Here is an 18305-nt window from a genome sequence, read left to right as displayed (position 1 = left end):
AACATCTTTGCGTAAAAAATATTTTTTTAATTTTCACAGCTAAACATTATAGATTTTTGTGAAGCACATGTGAGTTCAAGGTGCTCACCACACATCTAGATAAATTCCTTGGGGGGGGTCTACTTTAAAAAATGAGGTGACTTGTGGGAGGTTTCCACTGTTTAGGCACATCAGGGGCTATCTAAATGCGACATGGCGTCCGCTAACAATTCCAGCCAATTTTGCATTCAAAAAGTCAAATGGCGCTCCTTCCCTTCTGAGCTTTATTACATGCCGAAAAGTAGTTTTCCACCACATATGAAGTATCGGTGTACTCGGGAGACATTGCACAACAAATTGTATGGTGCATTTTCTCCTTTTACCCTTGTGAAAATTAAAGATTTGGGGTTAAAGCAACATTTTTGTGGTAAAAAAGTATTTTTTCACTGTTATAGCTCAACGTGATAAACTTCTGTGAAGCACCTGGGGGTTGAACGTGCTCACCAAACATCTAGATAAATCCCTTGAGGGGTTGATTCCAGCCAATTTTGCACTTTAAAATTCAAATGGCGCTCTTTCCCTTCCAAGCCCTCTCAATCACAAGATTTATCACCACTTTTTCTAATGGTGCCAATTTTGTCAGAAACATTTTTGAAAAGCATTGGGCAATCTTGACAATGGACAGTGACCTGGAAACATCAGTAGGTCCCTATCCCCAGGTCACCTATCGAAGGGGGAGATCTTTAGGGGATAGACTGGTCCATAGTCACTTTATGGCACCAAAGCAAGAAACATGGCTCAGGTCTAATTTGAGAGGATGCCACAGATGTGGCGATTGTGTATCATGCTCTTCTATCTCACCTGGCAAGACCTTTGTATCAAACGTGACACAGGAATCATTCAATATCCGGGATTTCATAAATTGCCGTACAAAAGGCATCATCTATAAGGCAACTTGCACATGCGGACTTGAATATGTCGGTAAGACAAGGAGAGAGTTCCGTAGACGCATTGGGGACCACATGGGAGACATTGAACATGACAGGGACACTTCCCTTGCACGTCATGTCAATGTCTCCCATGGGGGTAAAAAGGATGCCATTAAATTTATCAGCATTGAGAAAGTCGAAAAACCGATCAGAGGGGGAGATTGGGACCGGTTGATCCTGCAAAAAGAGGCAAGGTGGATCTTCCGACTCAATACAGTCTCCCCGGCTGGTTTGAACGAACAACTCAATTATGGATGCTTCATCTAAATTCTGTCCTCGATTGATCCTTTTGTTTGTTGTCCTCCTGTTTGGATTTCTAGCTAATATCATTTGAATTCCCCTATCAGGACACACGTGATCTTGATATCCTGTTGGGATTTAATATACACATGATTGTCTACACAATCTGTTCTATATCACGCTTTACCTCATTAACATGAGTTTAGTGATCCCCTTTGTCCCCCCTCCCCTTTCCCCCTCCCCCCTTCCTTATACCTCTATTTGGTTACTCACACAAATTTGGCATTATTGTACTTTTTCGGTGTTATTGGATGAGATTTCTTATCCACTAACATGTGATTGGATGTCGGAGTCTAACTTATCTACCACATGCACCTTTATGTCCCTTTGGATACATTACTATGAATAAATGCCATATGAGTGACCTATATGTTTATAGGTCGAATGGATAGGGTGAATATAACTGAAAACCCCCCCTCCCCTTTTTTCACCTAGGTGACCGAGGTGCGACTATGTATTTCATTCCTTTTATAATATAGGAGGACTGTAATCTCCTTGATATTCCTGAAATGTGTATCTGTATAAGTCTTTCCCAATTACGTAATGCGGCCCGTAGTGTTGGTAGCGTATGCCTCACACTCTGCGATCTAGCACGTATTGTTAAACATACAGCTTCGTGCCTGAATTGGCCAGCCGTTATCATGTGATGAGCACCTTGTGCGTCACGAAGTAGGTCGTGGGATTGACATCTTGTAGACGCCCCTCTTCCTGCTGGTGATGTCACCGGTCGCGTGATTGATCATGTGACCGGCGAACCAGGAAGTCCTGCTTTCCATCAGGCCGCCGCATACTGATGACCAGCGGTCGGTTCTGCATGACGCGACCGATCCCTATTGGTCCCTGTACACTACCGGTCACGTGACTACTCACGTGATCGGACAACCAGGAAGCATTATGTCCCTTCACCGGATCACTAAGTGAGAGGGAAATAAATGTATGTTCTGTCCGGTAAGAACTATATCGGTCTGTACATAATGGATTACATCTAGCTATACCCTATTTTGATCAGCGATTATTATATCGCCCTCATGATCTTGGATTGATCTGTCACGTACTATCTGGGTTTTTATTATTACTGCCGCGTTATTTGCATAATTATGCTGGGCGGCTCCTTCAATTTGGGGAAGGGAGGTGGAACCAAGGTCCCCTTTTTATTACCTCAGTACATCGTACGCCTTCAATGATACCAGGCCACGTAGGTTTGAGCTCTAAGTCTGAGCCATAACCACGATCTTCAGGTGTTTCAAGCCTCCCCTGATGAGCAGTTGTTGTGAAACGCGTCGGGAGTCACCTGTATTATGGATACTAGGGTCAGCCACAACAGGGCCAGCTGTAGACTGCCCTTGTAAGGGCGGGAGTTTTTGTGGATAATCTAAGGGTCAGCTTTATCCCAGACAGGGCCAGTGACCAAGCCACTGCTCCCCCCGTGCCGGTATATGGACTAAGCAACACCGGAGAAGGACGACACCTCACCGACAAAAAGACTGGGTGAGATGGTTCCACTTTAAGTGGTCCTAATATTGCACTGTATTTGACATCCCATTTTCCTTGACTCTTTGTTGTAGTTGGTATAGAGCATGGTATATGCATTAGGAGGTCATTATCTCCTGAGTACTGTATGTCATAGTGCATCTGTTTGGTTGTCCCCTGATAGAGCGTATTACACTAGCATAGCTCTATGGTGGGACATTCACACTATTTCGGTCTGGTGTTGATGACACTGAGTGACAATATCCTGTTTGTTAAGTGGCATGCTACTTCTTGTGAATACACGCATTTCTGAAGGCTGCACTTACCCGGCATCTGTCTAATCAGTGATACCACATCAGCTATTTGTGTGTTGAAAAATTCATTACCTCTCCGGTGTTGTTCACTAAGGTGAACGTTACCTGTTCCCCTTATTCTGTAAATGATGGTGCCATAGATATACGCATCATACATTGGTCCCATCATTTCCAGGTTTTAATTGGTGTTTGGATCACAGTTTGTATATATATTTATTTTAAATAACCCAATTAAAGGTTAAGTTTTATTATCACATGTTGCTATATCTATGCAAGTTGTACATGTTGGAATTCTATTCTAATACCTACTGGTTCTGAATTGGTGCTATTTTCATAAAGTAACATCTTTGCGGTAAAAAATATTTTTTTAATTTTCACAGCTAAACAATATAGATTTTTGTGAAGCACATGTGAGTTCAAGGTGCTCACCACACATCTAGATAAATTCCTTGGGGGGGGTCTACTTTAAAAAATGAGGTGACTTGTGGGAGGTTTCCACTGTTTAGGCACATCAGGGGCTATCCAAATGCGACATGGCGTCCGATAACAATTCCAGCCAATTTTGCATTCAAAAAGTCAAATGGCGCTCCTTCCCTTCTGAGCTTTATTACATGCCGAAAAGTAGTTTTCCACCACATATGAAGTATCGGTGTACTCGGGAGAAATTGCACAACAAATTGTATGGTGCATTTTCTCCTTTTACCCTTGTGAAAATTAAAGATTTGGGGTTAAAGCAACATTTTTGTGGTAAAAAAGTATTTTTTCACTGTTATAGCTCAACGTGATAAACTTCTGTGAAGCACCTGGGGGTTGAACGTGCTCACCAAACATCTAGATAAATCCCTTGAGGGGTTGATTCCAGCCAATTTTGCACTTTAAAATTCAAATGGCGCTCTTTCCCTTCTAAGCCCTGCCATGCACCCAAACAGAAGTTTTCCACCACATATAGAGTATCAGCGTACACAGGAGAAATTGTACAATACATTTTATGGTGCATTTTCTCCTGTTACCCTTGTAAAAATACTAAATTTGGGGCTAAAATAACATTTTTATGGGAAAAAAGTAGAATTTTCATTTTTTTCTTCAACATTGCTTTATTTCCATGTGAAGCAACTTAACGGTTAGTAATCTTGGATGTGGTTTTGAGCGAATTGAAGGGTGCAGGTTTTAGAATGGTGTCACTTTTGGGTATATTCTATCACCTAGGCCTCTCAAAGTCACTTCTAATGTGATGTAGTCCCTAAATACCTAAATGGTTTTGTAAATTTTGCTGGAAATATGAGAAATTGCTGATCAACTTTCAACCCTTCTAACATCCTAACAAAAAATAATGTTTCAAAAATTGTGCTGATGTAAAATATGTGGTAAATGTTATTTATTAACTGTTTTGTGTGGCATATCTCTCTGATTTAAGCCAATAAAAAGTCAAATTTTGAAAATTGCAAAAATTTTCACCAAATTTCTGATATTTTCACAAATATATGCAAAGAATATCATCCTAAATATACCACTAACATGCAGTACAATGTGTAACATAAAAAACAGTCTCAGAATCACTGGAAACTGTTAAAGCGTTCCAGAGGTATTAACTCATAAAAGTGACACAGGTCAGAATTGAAATATTGGCCTTGTCATGAAGGTGAAGAGGCTGTGGGTGAGGGTTTAAGAAGCGAGGAGCACGCAGACACAGCCAGGGAAACTACGTGGAGAGTACAGGACCTGGGAGATGGACGTTGCTATGGGCACAGTAGTAAGGCTTAGGCTGTGTCTGCACTTTGCTTTTTTACCTGCTTTTTCGCTGCTTTTTCAACTGCAGCGTTTAATGCCAAAATGCATGCGTTCTGCTTTTCAAGCAAAGTCTATGGGAATTTGGGATTTCTTGTGCGCCCTATGCTGTTCAAAAACGCTGTGTTTTTGTGGCAGAAATTTGGGCAAAAACTCTGCTTTAGGCTATGTAAGCACTTTGTGTCGAGGTACTTGCAGTTCAAAATGCAAATGGCAAAAACAATTGACATGTTGCTTCTTTAAAAAGCAGAGTTTTTGCCCAAATTTCTGCAACAAAAATGCAGCGTTTTGAACAGCATAGTGCGGACAAGAAATCACAAATTCCCATAGACTATGCTTGGAAAGCAGAACGCATGCATTTTGGCATTAAAACGCTGCAGTTGAAAAGGCAGCAAAAAAGCAGGTAAAAAAGCAAAGTGCGGACACAGCCTAACATCTGGGCAGAGGAGCAGTGTGGTGAGTACATTGGCATCTCTGCTGGTTAGTACAGGGAACGCCGGCGTTCCAAATTGAATGTCAAATACCAAACCTAATGTACCAAATAGGGTCTACACAAATAGGAATATGTTTGAATGACATTGGCCTACTAGACAGATGTCCAGTTACAGGTGTTCTGTTGACCTCACACCACTGCTGTCAAAGGTTATCATAGTAAACATCAAGACAGCAATGGAGAATGGAATGGAGGTTTATTCTCTTCAGCAATGAGTCCTGCTTTTCTCTTGGATGCAATAATAGCTACAAGTTGGTCTGGAGATCACATGAGCAGCACCATTAAAAGGCCTTAATGAGTAAAGATGAGGAGACCCATGGAAGTTTAGTTAGGGACCCGGACTTGACCTGAAACCCACTAATAAAGTCATTAGGGTCTCTGCCCACATACAGCTAACCATGAACAGATCATTTCCAGGGGCAGGTAAGCGAGGTTATAACATTTTTTTGTTTGGTGCACACTGCATTCAATCATGCTATTGTTACCCCCAGTGTGAGCCGTTCAAACACTGCAAGCGGCTCACACTGGGCCAAGCCCCCGAGTATATATTTGCATACATAAAGCATCTGAACGCCGAATCCAAACTCTGTTGTTTTGTAATATCTGAGATTATTATGATTACCGAACACAGTAACTTGGATTCGCTCATCTCTATTCATGAGGGAACGTCACACCAATCCTACTTTTGAGATTATGGTGTGAGATGGCATAATATACGATAGCCAGACTCCTCTAGTCTTTACCCCATGTACACTTTTAGCTCAGCATTACATTAACTTCTTTTTGGAGCCAGTCGTATGGTCATTTCTCCAAGGGGAGCCAGGAGCCATTTTTCAACAGGACAACAACAAGACATATGATGCACAAGGTACTATAAGAAGGCTGGGTCACTTTTAAGTGCTACCATTGCCTGCAGTAACTCTGGACTTGTCTTCCATTGAGCCCATGTGGGATATCATTGGACTGCAATTTCTAAAGGCAGCTGCCAACAGCAGATCTTGATGATTTGCATGCCAAATTGCATTTAATAACCTGAGTGATATCTTACCAGTGTGTGTAAGTGTATATATTCCTGCACACGGTGCTCATACATGATTCTGACTAAATTTAGATTGTTTGAAAATTTTGGTTCCATTTTTGTTATCATGTGCATGTCTATAGTCTGTGGTTTCCATTACTCCATGACTTTTATTTTTTTGATGTTGCAATTTCCATTTAGCACTGCCTCCTTTCTATTCCTGCTGCGATTTCTGACCCCTCATTTGTTTATGCAATTCAGACCAGGTAACCTTTTATGAGTCTCCCAAAATAGACGAAATCAGGCACTCACCGGTTTGTAGCAAAATCAAAAGACTGATTTATTCAGGCATAGGGGGAGGTTGCCGGGATTGCGTGCACACGGACGTGTGCACGCAATCCCGGCACCCTTCCCCTATGCCTGAATAAATCAGTCTTTTGATTTTGCTACAAACCGGTGAGTGCCTGATTTCTTCTATTGTGGAATGTCACGGCTCTGCAGCTTTTGTAGTGCACCCCGGAAAGTAGATCCATACTCAGGCTCACGCTGAATACCTTAACAGGTGTAACAAGACAGCGAGTTGATCATACGTTTCAACCAGTGGATTTCGGATTGTGACCGTTCATTCAGTGTATAAAAATAGTGCCCAGTGTTCCTTCTTTTTTGGTGTACCTTTTATGAGTCATTGTCTCTATATCTTAGTATCTTAGGCCGGGGCCATACTGGGACTACTGCGATCCTCACATGACACTCAGCTCACGCTGGCAGCACAGCAGGAGCCGAGTGTCATGTGAGTGTCATTGCGACTGAGGTCCAATCGTGCGATCGGACCACAGCTGCGGGGGGCGGGCTGGCGCTGAGGAGGGGCGGGCCAGTGCTGAGGAGGGGAGGGCCGGCATGGAGGAGGAGATGGAGAGGGAGAGATTTATCTCCCTCTCTCCTCCATTGCCGGCTATTGCCATTCTCGCTCTGCACTCGCATTACACCGGTGTAATGCGAGTGCAGTGCGATGTTTCTCTCACCCCTTAGACTTGAATGGATGCGAGAGAAAGAGGATCGCACTGCACCTGCTGCATGCTGTGATTGTTTTCTCGGTCCGATTAGGGCTGAGAAAATAATCGCTCATGTGTGCTGGCACATACAGTAATATTGGTCCGAGTGGAATATGATATTTTATCACATTCCACTCGCTCCGATTTTCATGCTCTGTGTCTTAGGCCTTATTGTCAGACTGCATTTGTATGCACAGCCATTGGGCTTTTCTAGGATCTGACAGTTTACTTTATTGAAGTGTCCTCCCTATTGATTTTATATTTTCTATTTATTGCCATTGGGCTATATAATTATATCATTGTCAGACTGCCTGACATTTACAACTATGGGATTGCTCTTAGGATCCGATTACCTATACAGTGTTTTTCTACATCTGCTTACCTGACTGCATATTTTTCATTTTGAACTTTATCTGGTGTATACTTGTTATTTAAAAGGTCTAATTGCCATCTGATGGTGTACCTAAATGTTATCAGTGTTCTTGTTCATCAGCTTTTTTAATCTTGAAGTATCATCATAAATCCTAATGTATTTGACCTATTGTTTAACTAGCTACGTTTTTATGAGGCTTCTCCACTGGATAACTTTCTATAACTTCTCATGTACAGCACCATGGAACTAATGGTGCTCTATAAATAAATAATAATAATAATAATAAATAATGTATGACTCCATTTTTAAATGATTTTATCTACTTGATGAATTAAGGCCCTGTCACACACACAGATACATTTGTGGCAGATCTGTGGTTGTAGTGAAATTTTGGACAATCAATGCCAGGTTTGTGGCTGTGTACAAATGGAACAATATGTCTATGATATCACTGCAACCGCAGATCTGCCAAAGATTTATCTCTGTGTGTGATGGGGCCTTTAGTTTGTAAATATTTGTGACTCCATTTTTTATAGGCTAATCTATATAAAGATAGCCAAGGTTATAAAAAAATTGCCAGCATCCTGTAACAGCTAGAACACAGTGGCCAAGACCATTCAGCAGTTCAACACGGCAGGCTCCAATAAGAACAGGCCTCACCATGATCAACCAAAGAAGTTGAGTGCACGTGCTCAGCATCAGATCCAGAAGTTGACTTTTCAAAATAGACGTATGAATGCTTCTAGCATTGCTGAAGGGACTAAAGGGGTGAGGAGAGGGTCAGTCTGTCAGTGCTCACATCATATGTCATACACAGCATCAATTTGGTCTGCCCTCCTGTTACCCCAAAAGAAAGCCTCTTCTAAAGATGATGCACAAGAATGCCCGCAAACAGCTGAAAACAAGCAGACTAAGGACATGGATTACTGGAACAATATCCTGTGGTCTGATGAGACCAATATAAACTTATTTGGTTCAGATGGTGTCAAGCATGTGTGGCGGCTACCAGGTGAAGAGTACAAAGACAAGTTTGTCTTGCTTACAATCAAGCATAGTGGCGGGAATGTTATGGCTTGGGTTTTCATGAGTGCTGCCGGTTGTGAAGAACAACAGTTCATTGAGTGAACCATGAATGTACTGTGACATACTGAAGTAGAGCATGATCCCCTACCTTCAGAAACTCAGCCACTGGGCAATATTCCAACATGATAATTACTCCAAACACACCTCCAAGACGACCACTGCATTGCTAAAGAAACTGAGGGTAAAGATCCTGGATCTAAACCCTATTGCACATCTGTGGGGCATCCCTAAATGGAAGGTGGAGACGTGCAAGGTCTCTAACATCTATCAGCTCTGCTTGCTCCGTTATACTTCCACCAGGTCAGTGATGTCATCATAGAGGAGTTTAAGAGGAGTCCAAAGGCTCCTGTGAAGATCTAGTGAACTCCATGCCCCAGAGAGTTAAGGCAATGCTTGAAAATTCTGGTGGCCACACAAAATATTGACACTTTGGGCATAATTTGTCCATTTTCACTTAGGGGTGAACACACTTTTGATGCCAGCACTTTAGACATTAATGAATGTGTGCAGAAACACAAAAGGAAAAGTCCCACACAACCAAGCGTTACCTTGAAGGGGTGTCACACAGGAGAGAAAATCAGCTCAGGTACTCCGTGATCTCAGCATTGAGGTGCATGTCAGGTAAGAAGAAGTAATCCATGTAAAATCCACGAAAGAAGTAAGACCGCACTCTCCGAAATACAACAGATGATCTTCTTTATTCAACAAGGTGCATGGTAAAAAGTAGGAGAGGAGTTAGGTGCATGCCCCCTCTAGGATGACAGCCGTTTCACGTCTAATTACGCTTCAACAGGTTCAACAATGGACCTGTCGAAGCGTAATTAGACGCAAAACGTCCGTCGTCCTGGAGGGGGCATGCACCTAGCTCCTCTCCTGCTTTTTATCATGCACCTTTGTTGAATAAAGAAGATCATATGTTGTATTTCAGAGAGTGCAGTCTGACTTCTTTTGTGGATTTTACATTAATGAATGTGTGTTGAGTTATTTAGAGGGCACAGCAAATTTATACTGTTATACAAACTGTACCATGACTACTGTACATTGTAGAAAAGAGTCAAATCTTCAGTGCTGTACCATGAAAAGATATAGTTTGATTTTTTTTTGTGAACCACAAAGTGTTTGAATTCGCATAAAACCTGGAATTTCTGGAAAGTTGATTTAATTCTCAGTGAATCGATACATCTCTAAAGGGTGTGTATGCAATTATACATTTATGTGTGTGTATATATACAATATATATATATATATATATATATATATATATAAAATCTCTATATGTATATAGTGTACATACTTGTATATAATGTATTTTGTGGGGTGTGTGGTCAGGGTGAATGGAATAAAAATGTCTAAAGCCTGCTTTACACACTGCAATGTATCTTACAATGTGTCGGCGGGGTCACGTCGTAAGTGACGCACATCCGGCATCCTAAGTTACATTGCAGTGTGTGACAGGTACGTGCGATTGTGATTGAACGTTAAAATGTTCATCGCATACACATCGTACCTTTCTCTAGAATTGCACGTCAGATTGTTCATCGTACCTGGGGTAGCACACATCGCAGTGTGTGACACCCCGGGAACAATAAACAGATCTTACCTAAGTCCTGAAGCTCCCGGCCAGCAATGCGGAAAGAAGGAGGTTGGCGGGATGTTTATGTCCCACTTAGCTCCGCCCCTCCGCTTCTATTGGCCGGCTGCCGCGTGACGTCGATGTGACGCCGAACGTCCCTCCCACTCCAGGAAGTGGTCGTTCGCCGCCCACATCGAGGTCGTATGGACGGGTAAGTACGTGTGACGGAGGTTAATCGTGTGTGCGGCAGGTTCAACAAATTGAACGTGCCACACATACGATGGGGGCGTTGCAAATCGCATACGATATCGTATGCGAAATTGCAACGTGTAAAGCAAGCTTTAAATACAGCCCTGCACATGGAACTATATGTTGCTCTACCGCCAATGTGCTGTGCAATACGGCTATATCTTTGGTGGTTTGAAGACATTTGTATGAGCTGAAATTGAAATACATCTAAAATATTTAATTTTTTATGACTCCGCGGAAAAACATAAAACGCTTACCCCTTTTTCATCAGAATCATCACCTTTCCATCTTCTTTGGAAACGATTTATCTTAAAAATAAAAACAATTTTTTATTTCAATATCATTTTTCCTGCATCATTTTTCAACTTTACAACTGTTTACAGTGGAATATTTTTTTGGGGGTAACAAATCGAACACTTTATCAAAGCCAATAATCGCCACTACAGTTGCAAGAACTATTTAAATAGCAGCAGAAAGATGGCAAATTTTGCTAACAAACCTTATTTGCAATATGGAGATGGCCATGATTTTTTATAGCAAATGTGTAATTAATTTGAAAGGGTTGAATGAGTTTAGAAAAAGATGTATAGTATAATATTTTTTCAAAAGAAATAGCGCCACTCTTGCCATAGGTTATGTGTGCTTCTAGCCGTACAGTTTTTATTTTGTGTTCAGACATTTTCAGTCTATCAAGAACAATAATTTTGAAAAAAAAAAAGATTTTCACATTTATACAGCAGTGTGAATACATCAGTGTTCATGGGGACTGATGTCATGATCATCAGCATCTCATTATCATCATCATCATCTATCAGCATTTCAGTAAAATATATTTTTTATCGTATTAATTCAAGTATGCATGCTTAATGCAGATAAAACATTTTGGATTTTGTCCTTGGCTTAAGAGGGTCACATAGAAGGAAGAGGACAATTGACATTTTTTTAGGGACATGTTGACTTATGATAAAATAATATCCCTGATTGTGAGCCAACTAGGGATCTACTTAAATCTAAAATGCTTGACTGTAATATGACATATTTTCACTTTTTTTTTTTAAAAAAAAGGGTTTTCCCATCTCCAAGATCCTATCCCAATATGAATAATATTAGCACATACCTACAATTAGAAATATCAGGGACAAAAAGAAAGATTGGTATCCGCTCACCTGTAGCCAAAGGAGGGGTCACCGTATCCAGGACTCGTGCAAGGGAAAGGGTATACTGGCAATCCAGATTGTAGACAGAGGGTAATCCAGCAACAAAGTCCAAGGGATATTAAAATCCAAAAATGTTATTAAATCAAATTAAAATCCATATAAAAAAAGATCCAAACAGGGTATAAACAACTGTCAGAGAGGATGCATTTCGAACCCAATGGCTCTTAGTCAGTCTCAGATTTGCTTTAATAAAATATTTGGATTTTAATATCCCTTGGACTTTGTTGCTGGATTACCCTCTGTCTACAATTAGAAATGCAGTATGATTCTCCTGATATAGTCATGTCTCTTTCCTCAGGTTCACCTCCTTTTAGTTTAGGTATCCATAATTACGACCACGAGCAACTAAATGACTATCTAACTGGTACTATATGAGTGGTTGTAACCATGGATACCTAAGCTGCAATGCCCTGCACATGAGGTAAGAGACATGGGTATATCAGGAGAACTGTACTATATTTCTAATTGGAGGTATTTGCTAATATTATTATTATTATTATTATTATTATTACACCTTCTACATATTGGGATAAGATCTTAGAGACAGAAATAACCCTTTAAGCTAAAAATAGTGATGTAAGATTGGAGATAAGATGGTGCCAACTATATACGTCATTTCCCACTCAAAATTACTTGTGTAACTTAAAATCACTTACGTAAAATGCGCTGCTGATACCCCAAAGAAAGATAAAAATGAGTGCTGCCTTCATTTTTCCTGTCAATAGAACATAAATACATATGGTTGGAATGATTATGATATGGAAGATATAAATAGGCAGGTTAGGAAAACGATATTATCTGGTCCTGGAGTATAGCTGGAAATATAACCTATTAAGGGTGAAGGAAGCTCATTTGCTAATATTTAGGATTATTCTGAAGCATGACAAAGAGCAAATGGCCTTATGGATGAAATATAACTACATAATGTGTGACATGATTTTCTTAAAAATGTTTCATAATGGAGATCCGTATACAAAAGCATCATTTTTGTAGAGATGGTGCATGTGGTTGCTATCAATCCCATGAAAAAACAGGGCCTTTTCTAGGTTGCTGCATCTTTTATTTTAGTTGGCTGTGAGGACCTGTACAGAGATCTTCCCATTGTTAATATAACAATAGCAAGAAAGAGTGTGGGACATCTCACCAAGGATCATGAAGGAACAATGAGAATGATAATAATTAAAGGGGTATTCCCATCTCCAAGATCCTATCCCAATATGTAATAATATTAGCAAATACCTCCAGTTAGAAATGTAGTAAAGTTCTTCTGACTCACTATGACACTTACCTCATGTTCAGGGCATTGCAGGAACTTAGGTATCTATGGTTATTACCACTAGCAACTAATTAAGTAATTAACTGTGACTATTTGTTGGTCATAACCATGGATACCTAAGGTCCTGCAATGCCCTGCACATGAGGTATGTGACATAGTGAATCAGGAGAACTATACTACACTTCTATTAGGAGGTATTTGCTGATATTATTATTATTACACCTACTACATATTGGGATAGGATCTTGGAGATGGGAATAACCCTTTAAGTTGTTCTGTCTCACATGATTAGAAGAATGTTGGTGAAAACTAGCATCAAATGAGTGCCTTGTTCAATTTTTTGAGATGGGGCTCCCTCAACTCCTAGAAAGAAATTTGACTTTCACGTATCCGGTATGAATACATATTGTAAACTACTTAGCTTAATTTCAGTGATCACAAAAACTGTTTAAACCAAAGCTAAATGTATTTGTACTCAGCATGCTATTCATCTTACCATATAAAATGTATTACCTATCATATATCTAAGAAGTGTAATAAATAATTGTTTAGAATTCCATTACAATGTAAATTGTGAACTAAACAGTAAGAAAACGCATGCTATGCATCATACCGATAGAACAGGATAAGAGGACATTTCCCCCTTGTGGTGATTTATATAGCTCTTCGCGTAAAATGTTGTATCTTAGGTTTTAGGATTCAAGGTTTGCTAAATCCATATCTTTTTGAAAATTATGGGGGTCCCATATCAATTTTATTTAATTCAAGTTTGGGTGTATTTTCCCTTAAAATTTGAGGGAAAAGCCATCTCTTTAGCTTGGGTTGAGCAGTTTGTATTCCAACGCCCTTGGTCTATAAAAGCCTTCATGGATTTTTCTTTAGTGGTCCATTATAATTTTAATAACATAAAATATCAAAGTAAATAACCAACATCTTAGTTAAAAAAAGACAAATATTTTTTAAATCTTAGTACGATATGGTTTTCAGTCTGTAGAGCAACTAGATCTCCCTAAAAATGTGAAACGTTAAATGTAGAATATCAATATAGTTGGGCAAATAGAGTATCCAAAATCTATTCAATCCAAACATTTACTACTAGTTCAGTTCCTCTTGTTTAATTTATAGTAAAAATCTATATAAGGATGAAATATATAACAGACAAAACTCAAATAGAAGAGAAGTTTATAAATTCTGGAAAAAGTACAAAGTAGTTCTTACCGTTTTCAGTGTTCTGAAGCTTAGAGTGAAGAGCACAGATTTAGCCTGGACGGGTATGTTGGACATGTTGCAATATAAACTCCCTCATTGTTTGTCTCTAGCCAATCAAACCACAGGAGTGACATCACCAAGCGCGTTTTCAGCATAAGAACCTGTAATATCAACACTTACGATGGCCACACAGTTTACAGAAAAACGTCCCTACAATGCCAGCATGTTTGTTTCATTCCATATAATTGAAGGTCTAAGTTTACTGGAAGGGTTTGGTCACCAATACCAACATATAATGATGTTTCAGAGTATAGTACAGAGCAATAAAAAAGCCTTTCATCTAGTTTTTTCCCTCCAAAACTATTTTTAAGCAAGCAGCATTTAAGAACCAAGTTTATAAAAGGGTTATCATTGTATGTTGAGTCCTAAATATTCAGATTCTCAGGCAAATAGCCCATTTCATAAAAGTAATAAAAGTAGCGCATTTTTATGTATTTTATATAAATGTTGTTACTGTAGGTTTCCTTACATATGATATACGTTTTTGACAAATCTAGATGTACAAATGCTCAATGAGGTCTTTCACTGCTAAAAAGGGTTGTCAAAGTTACACACAGTGACTGCAGATTTGTAAGTCCTCACATCACACATAGTGCATGCTGTCAGGATTCTCCTGTTACTGGAAGTATGAAATATGCGTACTCCCAGCCATATTCCAACTAGAATACAAGTTGGATGAGCATGTCTAGTTAGAATGTGGCTGGAAATAAGCATATCGCATACTTAAGATCATATCACCGCCCAGTCTTGCTGCTGTCATTGGAGAATCCCAACACTATGCACAATGTGAGGATTCAAAATTCTGCAGGCACAGAGTGACTGAAAACAATTTCCAAAAATGCCCTTACAGAGCCTGTTTTCAGAGTTGACCCACACTGTCAAGATTGCTAGAGTTCCCCCGTAGAGCAGCAATTAAGAAAGGGCCCTAGACAGCCTATTTTCAGAGTAGACGCACAAAGCCAAGATTGACAACAAAGTAGAACGGGGTACCCCTGCGCTGCCCGTGTACCCAATCGATGAGTCAGATAAAATTTTACAGGTTTATGTATGGTTTTAAGGTTTAACTGAAGAAGAGGCCAGATCACCTCAAAATGCGTAGATAAATAAACCTGTTAAATTTTATCTGACTCATCGTTTGGTTACACAGGCAGCGCAGGGGAACCACTTTCTACTTTGTTGTATTCTGACTCAGTGTCTCTTCATTCGTGGATCTGCAGCAACCTTTATGCCTACATAGTGGTTGTGTCTCACACAACCACCACAGGTGAGGAAATTCATCTATCCCCCTCACCCCTGTTTCATCAGGTATCAACCTGTTGCATTTTTATGTTTTCACCTTTAGTTCACTTCTACAAAGCCAAGATTGAAAGGGTACCCCCACAGAGCAATAATTACAAAAATTGCTCCTACAGAGCCTGTTTTCAGAGTAGACCCACACAGCCAAGATTGACAGATTTCTCACACTGAGCAACAATTTTTAAAAAGGACCATACAGAGCCTATTTTCACAGTTGACTCACACAGCCAAGATTGGACGAGTTCCCCTACAGAGCAACATTTTTAAAAAGGCCCCTATAGAGCCTGTTTACTGAGTTGACCCATACAACCAAGATTGAAAGCATTTTCCCACAGAGCAACAATTAAAAATAAACCTTACAGAGCTTGCTTTCAGAGTAGACCCACACAGTCAAGATTGGAAGAGTTACCCCACAGAGCAACAATTTTAAAAATGACCCTACATAGCCTGTTTATAGAGTAGACCCATACAGCCAAGATTGGAAGAGTTCCCCCAACAGACCAAGAATTTCCAAAAACGCCCCTACAGAGCCTTTTTTGAGAGTTGACCCAATCCCTGATGAAGGTGATGCCAAAATGCATGTCGAGGTGGGCGCTACATGTACTAGGCTTCCTACTTCTCTATACAGGTAAATTCCACCTTCTATACTTTGCTAGGTTTCCTCTCACTCTCCCCTTCTCAACTCCTCCCCCTCCCCCCTCTCCTACTTCAGCATTATACACACACAGTTTACTGATGCATGGCACTATCCTACATATGGTCACAAACCTTCTGCTTCATGTACCTTTAGCTCCGTAATTGAATTACCTAATTGTATTGTGCTGATATACTTAATTGTCTGTTCTTATGTGCCCTGGCCTATCAGGTCATCACAGGGTATTGTGCAATCTGCCCTTCTGCACGGTATCCACCCTCCTTGGTTACGGATCCTGGTCCTTTGGTGTTGCTAACAGCTTGGCCAATCAAAATCCTAGGAACACTTCCCACTTTAACCTACCAGACACACCACTGGGGGGCCTGAAGGGAATAGGGACGCCCACTTGGGGGGTTGGTAAGGGGAAAGTGAGGAAAGTGACAGTTGAGCTTAGAGAGTTGAGCTTGGAGGGTTGAGGAGTGGAGAGTGAAAGGAGAGGAGGTGCAGTTGTGGCTCCCGTGAGGAGAGGCCATGGAGGAGCGCTCCTGTGTACTAGGTGGCAGATGTTGGTCTGGGTCTGGTAGGAGCTGGAACCCCGGTCGCAGGGGACAGTGTCAAGGGGCACAGACTGCTGAGAAGGGCGGCCGGCAGCCTTGAGCTATCACCGGGCAGGGGCCAGGGCATGACGGGGTACGTGGACTCTAGGCCGGAAAGTAGCTTCACGCATTCCGGTAATTTACACGACAGGGGTGAAGACTTCAAGTGTCATCCCCAAACCGCTCCAAAATCGGGGTACTAGCGCACCGATGGGATAGGACTTTCCCAATACAGTCCAAAGAAATCCTACTCGTGAACCCTGAGAGCAAGCTCACTCCATTAGCCAACAGAGACAGAGGCCGCAGGCTAACAGCAACACCAAGGGCACGGATCCCAGCGTGCTCTCTACAAGCTGCAGTGGTGCTCAGAATTCTGGTTTACAAGCTGTTGGTGTGGTTATTCCTGGACTGAGTTTGTACACTGAGAAACCCCTGTTCCTACCCCAGTGGCACCCATTCGCCAACCGTCAAACGGGCCCCGGGACACAGACCCCCTACCAACGGAGGGGTTAAAACATCAGGCTGCCACACCATCGTCACCGGGCTCCCCAACTGCAGCGGTGGTCCCTCACATTACCACGCACCGTGGGTGGCGTCACGAACTATCCAAAACCCCCCCGTATATAGTCCCCCTTTTATCGAGTGGCTGCGCGACCCCCGGGTCCGGAGAACCCTCGAGCCACCGCATATCCGGATCCGAGCAGCAGCGGCTCGGCTGCTGGCACGGGGGCGGCACACTTACATATGCACAATATTATTATTTATTATTATAGCGCCATTTATTACATGTGGTACACATAATGAGGACAAGTACAATAATCACAAACAAAAACAAGGCACAGACAGGTACAAGAGGAAGGAGGACCCTGGCTGTGAGGGCTCACAGTCTACAAGGCATGCGTGAGGATACAGTAGGTTAGGGTGGAGATGGTCGTGTGGTGATATAGCAGACAGAGGGTTACTGCAGGTTGTAGGCTTGTCAGAAGAGGTGGATCTTTAGGTTTCTTTTGAAGCTTTTGAAGGTAGGTGAGAGTCTGATATGTTGTGGTAGAGCATTCCAGAGTATGGGGGATGAACAGGGGAAATCTTGGATGTGATTGTGAGAAGAGGAGATGGAAAGGAAATAGAGAAGGAAATGTTGTATGGATCGAAGGTTACGTGCAGGTAAGTACCGGGAGACTAAGTCACAGATGTATGGAGGAGACAGGTTGTGGATGGCTTTGTATGGCATGGTTAGGGTAAGTTCACACAGTGCGTTTTTCGCGGCGTTTTTGCGCAGTTTTCGGGTGCGTTTTTGCTCAGAAAACTGCATGACTTTGCTTCCCCAGCAAAGTCTATG

At 41.3% G+C, this 18305-nt stretch overlaps 1 protein-coding gene across 1 annotated transcript in view; it reads right to left on the bottom strand.

Annotated features, from left to right (window-relative positions):
• The window catches only part of LOC142292149 (uncharacterized), a 42907-nt gene extending 28468 nt beyond the window's left edge, over positions 1-14439 (bottom strand). Inside the window, exons 1-3 of the mRNA XM_075337306.1 lie at positions 14390-14439; positions 12552-12610; positions 10936-10986 (exon numbers count right to left, since the gene is read on the bottom strand). Coding sequence (XP_075193421.1) covers positions 10936-10986; positions 12552-12605 — 105 coding nt within the window. The 5' untranslated portion in view covers positions 12606-12610; positions 14390-14439. The remainder of the gene's footprint in view (positions 1-10935; positions 10987-12551; positions 12611-14389) is intronic.
• Positions 14440-18305: the final 3866 nt, after the last annotated feature.

Source organism: Anomaloglossus baeobatrachus, chromosome 1, assembly GCF_048569485.1.
Source record: "Anomaloglossus baeobatrachus isolate aAnoBae1 chromosome 1, aAnoBae1.hap1, whole genome shotgun sequence".
Classification (NCBI taxonomy): domain Eukaryota; kingdom Metazoa; phylum Chordata; class Amphibia; order Anura; family Aromobatidae; genus Anomaloglossus; species Anomaloglossus baeobatrachus.
This window is presented reverse-complemented; position numbering and strand designations above follow the sequence as displayed.